Genomic DNA, 10435 nt, shown 5'->3' with positions numbered 1-10435 from the left:
GCAACATCTCTCAATGTAAATGGAAATAGTCGTAATTTAATAACATCTTCATTGACCCCTGGAGCTTGTAAGTTCAAACAATTTCTGAGAAATCTAGAGATATGTGTGTTTGGATTCTCATGAGGTAACCCGTAGAATTGCAGAGTGTTGCTCATCAAGTTAATCCAATCTGGCCTGATCTAAAAGTTATTCGCCCCAAAATATAGGTACACAATACTGGAGCGCATGTGTGCTGCTATAGGTGTCAGGAACATTGATACTGGCAAATCACCTTCATTTATTTTTCCTCGCTCATGCTGCTGTTCCGGTGGTGCCTCCACTCTTGCAGCCATTTGTCGAATCGGCTGAATATGGATATGAATTTGTTGATTGTCAGTCATTTGATGTTGCTGTTTTTGTTTATGTTCTTCGCGTCTTTGTCTGAAAGTACGTTCTATCTCCGAATTAAACGGTTCAAGATCGTCATCTTAAGCACAGAGCATACAACGAACACAATTTTCTGTAAATAAAAGAAAATAAACTAATCAAATAACAGTTAAAATAAAAATTAATTAAGACTAGAATAAATAGTCATCGGTAACGGCGCCAAAAACTTGTTGTAAAATTTTAGTTTCACAAGTGTACGACCCGTAACAAGTAATAGTGGACCTAAGAGTCCGGATTGTCAATCCCACAAGGAATATTTTTTAACACTTAATTCAATTTTTCTTTAACTACTATTTGACTAAAACAAATTAAAAGTTGTAAAATCTGAGTTTTAATCTAAATTCTAGAAAATAAATGGATGTTCACACGATTGGTTAGAGAATCAAATAATGAATGGATGTTAGGGCAGAATAACTTCACCAATTGATCACTTTTACATCTCAAATTAAAACTCAATTCTAATGTAGTGCTCGGTCGAATTCTCCTATTATATTCAATTTACCCCTTTCGAGTTCTCATTGAACCTATTCAACTAATTAAATTTCATATTATATGCAAATTCAATTATGATCGTAATTAATGGTATAGGTATCTCTACTCGTTATACCAATGTACTGGATTTTACTACGTGGTCTAAATCCTAATCTCATATCTCTATTTGTAAAGAATTCACAAAAATTATCAAATTATTGATCAGATAATTTAATGCATTCAAATCATAACAAAATCAATACATGGAAAAATTAAAAACTGAGAATCGTAATAAGATAATGTAAAATATCCCAATTGGTTACATTATTCCTCATAACAATGAATTTAGCTACTCATAATGCACGAAGAAAAATATGAAATTGTCTTAGAATATATCACCGAATTTGTAATAAAGATATAGAAGAAAAAGTAGAATTCTTGCACCAAGATCTCCTTTCCCTTCCAATGAATGCTTCTAATCTTCAATTGCTTGGTATTAATCTTCTTGAATTTCTCTTTTGAATCTCCCCTTTTGTTGTCTTGTCTCCAATATGTCAAGAACCCCTCAAAAGTATGAGAAAGATGTATTTATAAGTGTCTCTCCGTTTTGTGTAGAAGTAGGGTTTTTATGGATTTTAAAATGGCCCAAAAAACGCGCCCTAGATACTCAATCACAGCGCCTAAACGCTACGAGACAGCGCCTAAGCGCTGATGATAGCGCCTGGGCGCTACGTCTTGAGCGCCTAGGCGCTATGATTGCGACACCTAGGCGCTGCCTCTCGAGTTCAAATTTCATCTTCACGAACAATTTGAATTGTATCCCAAACATTATTTACATTACGATTCTCTTTATCGAAAACTTCGTGTTCACCCTCGGAGACATTCTTCCTCAATAAAGTTACGCAAATAGAAGTCGACTTTTGGCCTTGGTTCAATTTAACTAGATGCTTCATCTCCACTTTAGAAGTAACTTTCATAGGTGGAATTGGAATGATTGAATGCTTATAAACCAAAAATCTCAATTCCATATCATACTGAGAATGATCGACGTTAAGCATGCTTTGTATATCATGGTATATTTCTACAAAACGATATACTCCTTATTATAAAAATTGTTTTAACCTCATCTCCTTCACTCGTCCATTTCCATTCCCACTGAGCATTTTAATTCTTTTGAAATTCACCGAAATAACAAATTGGAACACATGCTGATGCCATATCTGTCACAAATTAAAAATATTAGATAATAGATTAAACATAAGGAATTAATACATAATTTTTTAAATTGTTCATTTCAAATTTAAATTAATTTTATAGTTATAATAATTCATTGATTATTTTAATTATTTCAATTGGTATTAAATATTCATTAATATTTACAATAAACAATATACATTAAATATGAACAAATAAATTATAAAATCTTAAACATTAAAAAAATAATTAAATAACAAAAAAAAAGGCAGGAGGCCTGTACATCCGGGCCAGCTGTTTCCGTCTGGGACGGCTGGATTTTTTTCCAACAAAATACTATGTATTTTTCCTGAAATAATATGCATACATATGAATTTCTTTATTCGTTTTTGCTAAAAAAAATACAACTGTGTTTAATATTGTTATAATTCATCTACCTTTGTCGAAATAAGATTTAAAGATTCAAACAGTATACTACTTTAATTAAAACAAAATAAAAAATACGTATTTACACTTACCAATTTCGAGTGCCGACTGTGAGTAATGTTTTTTTGTTGAACTTTTGATAATTTTGTGAGATTTCAATATTCTAGCAGATGGAAGAAAAAAATTTCTTTTTAACTGTATTGGAGAAACTGATAAGCAAAATTGATTTTGAAATTTACGTGTGGATGTGATTGAATTTATTTAAACTTTTAAGGGTATTATTGTCTTTCAAAGATTTAACATGTTTTTGTAATTATGGAACATAATAAGGGCACAATTGTCTTTTTCAACACAAGAGGCCAATGTGGTGAATGAAAAAAAAAATGGTCAAAGTGCAAAACTTATTCTTTGACTCGGCCCATTTGAAAAGTACCCCCATTGAGAAATGGGAAGTGAAGGAACGAGGGTTTTTGGTTTCAATTTTGTGTGTTTTGTTTCCTTTATTTATTTATTTTTTATTTGGTGACATATTGACTAAAAATCTCGTTAATATATCGCCATCTCATTTTTATGGACACCTTACATACATGCTTATGTACTTGTAGCATTATCCATCAATGTAATGTCAGGTCCAGGAAATCCCAATTGGATTGACTGGGATGACAGTTTCTCATTTCGACCCCCCAAACATTACAATCTTTCTAATCCTTAACCACTTTGCACACACAACTATTACACTTAAAAACCTGAATCAAAACTTACCACCCAAATTTTACCACCCAAATTTTGTTACCTTTTTTAAGCCTCTTCTTTGCCTCCATGTAACTTAAAACATACCATAGGCTACTCACCAACATGTTTTTGAATCTTTGAAGTGTCATTTTTAATGGCTCCACATCCTTGTCACTCAATAGAGGAGTCGTGTGTGTGTTTTTTTCCTTGTTGGAGCCCATCGATTGTAGATTTTTGGAGTGATTTTGGGTTGAATTTTGGTAGGAGATAAGGCGTGTTTGGAGGACTGGAGTGATTATAGTATGAGAGATACAACGTGTTTGAAGGCATGTTTATAGCACGCGTAATGGTTAAACTCAAAGAGTAAATAAATTTTTGGTATGCATACTTCACTACATAAAGTAAAGTATTTTTGGGAATAAATTTTGATGAAAAGTAAAATTTGGATATGTTTTTTAAAAGACGTAGTATTGGGTGAAATTTCCTTCCGTAAGAATCTGTTTTGACCCAAAAAAAAAAAAAAAAAGGATAGAAACATACACCAAAATATAGATTTAGTTTATATATTTTTAATACTTCCTTGAAATTTATATTTCCTTATTTGACATGTTTTCTCTATTGACAAGATTTTCTTGCAAGTATCAATACATCAAAATATATCGATTGTGACATTTATTGTTTCTGTTAACAATTGTGACCACGATGTTTTTGCCATCTAGTATACTCAAATGTGATACTAAACTGTAAAAATCCTCCTTCAAAAATACTTGAATATGTTTGTGGACAGGCTCTTCTTTGGCATTGAAGATAGAGCGTTTAGGGATTTTCTGAGAATTTTTTCCCCTTTCTTTATATTAAGTATTGATAAGGTACTGTAAATTCATAATTTATTGCATACTAAATTATACAGTATAGTAACAAAAGGGATGGCTATATGAAAATTTTCCGTTCCACTACATTTTAAAACAATTTTCTTATTTACAAAAATAGAAATAAATAACCAATTAAAATTTTCCTTAAATTCATAACTAACCATCTCAACTTAATTATATTTACTTGACTAAAGTTCAGTGACCATGAATGAAATTTACTTTGTTTAACTTAGCAAAACGCATGGAGATTTTCATACTTTTTATTGGCTGCATCATCGTTCTTTTAATTCGTTGAATGGAAAGATAACTGGACAGGGGAGTGACCTAATTACTTGCAAAAAATAAAAAAAATAAAAAAATACAGTGGTGTGATTGCTCTGAATTAAAATTCATTAATTTAATTGCAAATAATGGTAAAGTTCGATGATTGCAGATGAAATTTACCCTATTGTTAACTTGTGAATAGGGACCTTAACATGGAAACGTACCCGAGTGAATTTTGATAATGAACCATCAACCCGCTGGATATTATGCCATCATATTCATTGTCTGATAATCCCTATATTATTGACAGTTGAAGGGACCATTCCTCCAGCAAATTATAGACATATAAAATGCTTAATTTTTACTCTTAAGAACAATGTGATGGCAATTGAAGAAAATTACTTGCCAACCTTTAAAAAAAATTAAAAAAATTAAAGGACTTTTATTAATTCCCTTAATTGGAAGTAATTTCTTACTGGAATAGACCTAACACCCAACTACTAAATTACTATAGTAACCATATAGCATTTCTGGATTATATATAACATTCATTAACCTCATTGTCTTTTAACTAACATTAAATTGCTCAAATGATATTTGTTAGGAAAATGAGCATATACCAACACACTTTTCCACATTCCACTTGATTAAAGATTAGAAATCAACACAAAATAAGCTTTTTACCATTTTCTGAGAATCATTTTTCAGATCTTCTATGAAATCTCTTTTGCAACACCATGGTCATCGAGGTATGCATATATTTATTTAACCTTAATTTCACTGATTCTATATATTTGTTTTCCAGATTCACTTTGAAGAACTTGCTCTTGTCTTTACTTATTATGATTCACCGATTTCTTGTATTTGGCTTTGTTGGTAATGACTCTTGAATAGAAGGAGACGAATTCACTTTTTTCCTGTTTTAGTGAATTGCTTGGATCGAGCCACTATTCTAAGTTAATGCTTCGACTACTGATTGATCAATGGTTGCCTCAGGAAAACGAGATTCCTAGTGGGTGGCCACTTGGTCTAGGAAACATGAAAATGAGATTTAGAGTAGCAGAGAACTCTGAGAATACAAGGGAACCTTACATTTCTCGTCCAATACGCTCATCCAGTTTCTCTTCATTCTCATCTTCCTTCCTTGATACTGAGGTAACATCTGTGAAACACTGTTCATGTTCTGACAGCATTTTATAAGCTAAACATGTTGCTTCTTTTATGCTATTCTAGTCCACATCATCGTTCTTCCCCGACCGGAGTGTGTCCCTAGGTCTGTTGATTGGAATTCAACCAAGGAACAGAGAAAACGCGTACCACCCAAATGTAATCCTCAACCAACAACATGGGAACTTATCCAATACGAGGTCTGATCGAGATGAATTTGAGGATCAAGACAATAGTCAAGGACTCTGTGTTCCCCTTCTTCATAATGTAATCGGGAAGATGGGCAGGAGTAGAAGCAGCACAAGGCATTAAGGTCCTGCAGTTGTTCAATAAATAATGGATATCTTCCTTTTTTGAGTGAATAACTTCTTTTTATACTGATTTGCCATTTTCTGATTTGGATGAAATTCCAGTGAGTTGAGAACATGAATATAATCCCTCTTGCGAACATATTTGTCCCATACAGATTGAAAATGGTAACAAGATGCAGAGAAAGTTAAGAGGCTGCTTTCACTACCAAAGCTCGGATTTTTCACCTTTCCACATGACAGAAAATACATAAGACTTACTCGAGGCCAATCTTTTTAAAAACTAGAATTAGATTAGCCTTATATCATGTTAATTACCTTCACAAGAGAAACAGACTAATTCGTATACCAAACCTCAACAGTCACAAGGTAACGAGTTCTCCAATGAAATCAGCATAAACGGAGTAGCACTTTCAAAATTATTCAACAACATTTACCAGCTCATACTCGATCAGGGATAGATTGTTATCCTCTTTGACCTCAAACGTCGCAGGTTCGGTTACCTCAACGCGGCCCCATTTGTCAACAGCTAGCCTCATAGACCCTTTGAACATGTCAATTTTTGCATTCCGGAGAATTACTGTGTTATCTGGCTTCATCATGTCAACTGCATCGAAAATGTGCCAGAGCCACTCATTACCAAAAAGACCAGTTGAACAATTCACAGTGGATTTACATGTTCATGTATAATAAGTAAGCATTTAATCAAGTTAGAACAACAAGGTGAATTCTCACAGATTATTCAAGTGACTGAAATAATCCCACGAGCATTTCTCATAATAATCATTGTATAAGCAGAAAGAATCATATTTTCAATGAATTTCAGACTTCAGAAATAGGAATATCCATGTCCAAAATATGCTGTTACACACATTACCAGAACCACAAAAGGATACATGATTCTCAAGGATAGATAAATCATTCTTCTTCATTACTATGGCAGTAGAGTGAGAAAGAACCTGAAATTTCATTAGAAGTTCCAATATTATGAATCAACTAAACATATACAAATACTTATGACCGAAAAACAGCAGCAACAAGAATAGCTGCCTAAAATTTTAATGCGTAGAATATTAGAGTTTCCGTTTAAAAAACATTTTCTACCAATTTACATGATAATTCGAAACAATTGAAATATCAAACGACTGATACATGTCCTCCTTATTATCGACTATTTCTTCATTTGGTACTCTATGCATAATTTCATACAAAAATAATAAATAACTTAAAATGCAAAAAAAATTGTTTGAGCAAGAGAGGGGACCTTGATCGTTACGTGCAGTGAAAAGGATCGTTCCAGTTTCATCACCGACAAGGCACTCAGAAATAGAGGTGTTCTGGTTTTGGGGCCCACGGAACGACATCGAATGGCGGGGCTTCTTGTTGAGCACGGTATTGGAACTCAATACCTTGACAACAAGGGTGTGGCCGTTGGTACCAGGCTTGAGAGATTCAACCTTCACAAACATCGGCTTTCGAAGTCCGGGCTTTGCGGGGGTTCCATCGGGCTGTTGCGTTGGCGTTGTCGTTGTCGTTGTCGTTGCCATTGATAGAGATAGAGAGAGGGAAGCAATTGGAGAGTTTTGACGGCGGTCGAAATGTTAACCCTAATCCAGATTTCGACAAGATAGAAGAGTAAATTTTATTTTATTTATTATTATTAATTTTTTTTTGAAAAAGAGAGTAGGTGAGAAAACGAAAGGGGAACGAACGCAAGTCTAGTACTTTTCAACACAACAACAATTTATTAAACAAATTTTACGGCCTTTATCATTGGACTTATCTGTTAAGGTCCAAAAACAGAATCCTGGCCCAAGTACCCGACCCAACAAATCTTGTTACATGGACACCGTTCCACCACATAAAAAAAGAAAAAGAAAAAAAAAACAAAAAACCCATAATTCCGACAATTTCTCCCTAAGCCTTCCTCTTTGTCCACTCCCCAGAAAATACAGTAGATTATCTAATTTCTGACCCCGCTTTCGGAGATCAAGATGAAAGAAAAAGTCAAAGCAACTCTCCCTACCTAAACCATGAAAGGATAATCATATTTATAAATTAAGGAAAAGAAAAGAAATATTTAAGAAAATGTCAGCTTTTCATTTCTCTTGCTTTGTATAATTCATATATAAATTCGTTCTCATCTGAATCTCTTTCTTCTTTATTGCCTATTAATGGACACTGATTTCTGGACCTCTCGTATAGCCGCCGCCAAGAGGCAATTCAATCTACAGCACCACCACCATCTCAGCAACAGCAGCGGCGGGGGTGGCCACCACTCCTCTCAATTGGGTTAGCTTCATTTTTCTTAGATATTTTTTTATTGGTGGTCATTGACCTGAAATCCTTTTGCTTTTTGAAGAATAAAAAATATTTTATTAAGTTTTTGGTGTTTAGGGTGTCTTTGACTTTTTCTGTTTATATAGATCGGTTTAACATAGATGATTTCGAGGTTGAAGAAGAGGTCCGACCTGATTTCCCATGCCCGTATTGTTACGAGGAGTTTGATATTGCCTCCCTTTGCTCACACCTAGAAGATGAACACTCTTTCGAATCCAGAGCCACCGTGAGTTTTCTTCCACATTTATAATATCAAAAATAATATTTATTTCCAGGTTGATGCAGCCTTATTATGTTTTCATTTCTAGGTTATTTATTAGATTTTTCTTCATCAGGTTGTTGATTACGATATTCATTGTATTTTCCCTCAAATGGCACATCTGAATTTGCTGGAAAAAAACATATAATTCTAATTCTTTTCCTCTTTCTGCGCAAGTAAATATTGGTAAATTGCTGGAAAAATTACATTTTGCTTTTGTTGGGTTTGTTCACTCACTATCTTTGGTGTTTATAAAAATTCCAAGCTTTTTTCTTGTATGTTGGCAAACAATCTGTAGTAATCCACCTAGTAGATACGTCTTCTATCTCTTGTATAGAATGGGTGACCTCTGATAGACCCAGGCGTCTCAGCCAGGGGGAGAAGACATTCTCTATTTCAATTTTGAATTCTGCTCATTCTGCTTGTTGGAATAAGCTTTTCAATTAAAGAGCCTCTAGGCGTGCTGGATTGCATTTGTTATAATGGTTGCAAACTGTTAATTTGAAATGTGAAAATATTATTGTAATTTAATGACTTCGTGACTTAAAGAGAAGCTACTTCTGCGTCAAAGGATATCAGGATTTTCACCTAATGAACTCGAAGATTTTATATAGGCTCTACTGCCAATAATTATACTTCATACAACCTAATGGAGGAGATGAAAGATGAATAGCACACCGTATAAATTTTACCTATAATTAGTTTTATTAATCTCCATATTTAATTTAATGAAACTACAAATAACACGTGACACAACAGTGGAAAATAATCTTCTCTCCTTCTCAGCTCTATGACTTATATTGTGGATTGATGACATATATGTAACCACCAAACATGGTTCATTTGTGCGCTTCTTGATGCTCTTACCGCTGTTTTACTTTTTGCTACTCATAATTTGTTTGTGGGCAAGGAATATAAGCTACAATTGATACGAGTCTAATTTCTATTGCCATAAATAAGTTTCAAGCATCTCATGTGACATCCACATTTTTCTTGCAGGTTTGTCCTGTTTGCTCAGTTAAAGTTACAAGCGATATGTTAAGTCACATAACACTGCAACATGGATACTTGTTCAAGATATCCTTTATGCAAAAATATTATTACTTACTCGCACATAAACCTTGGTAACATTCCATATGAAGTCGTAATCCTATCGTAGATTCTTTAACAAATGAATACTTGCAGCGACGTCGTAGTAGGTCACGTAGAGTTGCTATTCCCAACAGTCAAGCACTCTCTCTGTTGGGAAGGGATCTGCGCGAAGCCCATTTACAGTTGCTTCTTGGAGGCAGTGGATATCGATCAAACAATGCAACTTCATCCAACGCAACCACTGATTCTTTTCTCTCGTCTCTTGTTTCAAATTTGTCTGCATCTGAAACTGATGAAATTTCAAAATCTGTGATGTCAAGTATCGGGGACAATTCCTCTACGCGTGTGACCTCACAAAATATATGGAAGTCAAGGTAGGGGATCTTTGTTAAAGCCGGCTTGTTCTATCTGCTTACTTTTTCACCTGACTCTAACTAAATTATGGAAGGAAACAGAAAAATGAAAATTGTTTTCAAAAACCAATATTGGAGGTTGTGCGACTGAAATCAGTAGATTACATACGCACCACTTCATTTCGTCGTTTGACCGTACGTAGGGTAACCTACTCATGGGATCATATAAGTGAAAACACACAACCAGGAGAACTTCCTTAATTTATTTATGCATCCGTGTGATTTCTAAATATATGAAGCGCTTATTATCCAAGATGATTATTGTCAAATATAAGTTCGATATTTCCTCCTAAACTTTGCTTTTTCTTGTTGCAGTTTTGATTCATCTTTAAGTCGTGAAGAGCGAGAAAAGGGAACGAGACAGGCAGCAGGAAGAGCTGTTTTTGTCCGAGATCTGCTCATATCAACTTTGTTAGCTGACTAGTGGAAGCAGTAAGTGCTGCTATTTACAAGATATTGGTTTCAATGTGA

At 34.1% G+C, this 10435-nt stretch overlaps 3 protein-coding genes across 4 annotated transcripts in view; 2 read left to right on the top strand and 1 right to left on the bottom strand.

Moving 5' to 3' along the window:
* Positions 1-4950: 4950 nt before the first annotated feature.
* On the top strand, positions 4951-6002 carry LOC111392898 (uncharacterized protein At3g17950-like). 2 transcript variants are annotated; one of them, XM_023018311.1, is made up of 3 exons: positions 4951-5134; positions 5312-5540; positions 5619-6002. In XM_023018311.1, the coding sequence occupies exons 2-3, from the start codon at positions 5346-5348 to the stop codon at positions 5862-5864; spliced, it is 441 nt and encodes a 146-aa protein (XP_022874079.1). In that variant the 5' UTR covers positions 4951-5134; positions 5312-5345; the 3' UTR covers positions 5865-6002. The 2 variants fall into 2 exon arrangements, with proteins under 2 accessions (XP_022874079.1, XP_022874080.1); XM_023018312.1 differs by having other exon boundaries at positions 4952-5134; positions 5382-5540.
* Positions 5985-7503, bottom strand: LOC111392897 (uncharacterized protein At4g28440-like). Its single transcript, XM_023018310.1, has 2 exons — positions 7125-7503; positions 5985-6467 (listed from the first exon to the last, which is right to left on the bottom strand). Exons 1-2 carry the CDS (start codon positions 7405-7407, stop codon positions 6280-6282), a joined length of 471 nt encoding a protein of 156 aa, XP_022874078.1. The 5' UTR covers positions 7408-7503; the 3' UTR covers positions 5985-6279.
* Positions 7504-7748: 245 nt separating this feature from the next.
* Positions 7749-10435, top strand: part of LOC111392896 (protein DEHYDRATION-INDUCED 19 homolog 4-like) — a 3636-nt gene continuing 949 nt past the window's right edge. The window contains exons 1-5 of the mRNA XM_023018309.1: positions 7749-8152; positions 8287-8426; positions 9459-9536; positions 9639-9925; positions 10280-10396. Coding sequence (XP_022874077.1) covers positions 8035-8152; positions 8287-8426; positions 9459-9536; positions 9639-9925; positions 10280-10388 — 732 coding nt within the window. The 5' untranslated portion in view covers positions 7749-8034 and the 3' untranslated portion in view covers positions 10389-10396. The remainder of the gene's footprint in view (positions 8153-8286; positions 8427-9458; positions 9537-9638; positions 9926-10279; positions 10397-10435) is intronic.

This window comes from Olea europaea, unplaced genomic scaffold (genome assembly GCF_002742605.1).
Source record: "Olea europaea var. sylvestris unplaced genomic scaffold, O_europaea_v1 scaffold994, whole genome shotgun sequence".
NCBI lineage: Eukaryota > Viridiplantae > Streptophyta > Magnoliopsida > Lamiales > Oleaceae > Olea > Olea europaea.
This window is presented reverse-complemented; position numbering and strand designations above follow the sequence as displayed.

Excerpts from the sequence above, each read along its gene's own strand:
- LOC111392898 (XM_023018311.1), top strand. The coding sequence starts at position 5,346 with ATGCTTCGACTACTGATTGATCAATGGTTGCCTCAGGAAAACGAGATT. Across the intron at positions 5,541-5,618 it reads CTTCCTTCCTTGATACTGAG|TCCACATCATCGTTCTTCCC; the intron begins GTAACATCTGTG and ends ATGCTATTCTAG.
- LOC111392897 (XM_023018310.1), bottom strand. The coding sequence starts at position 7,407 with ATGGCAACGACAACGACAACGACAACGCCAACGCAACAGCCCGATGGA. Across the intron at positions 6,468-7,124 it reads CACTGCACGTAACGATCAAG|TTGACATGATGAAGCCAGAT; the intron begins GTCCCCTCTCTT and ends TTTTCGATGCAG.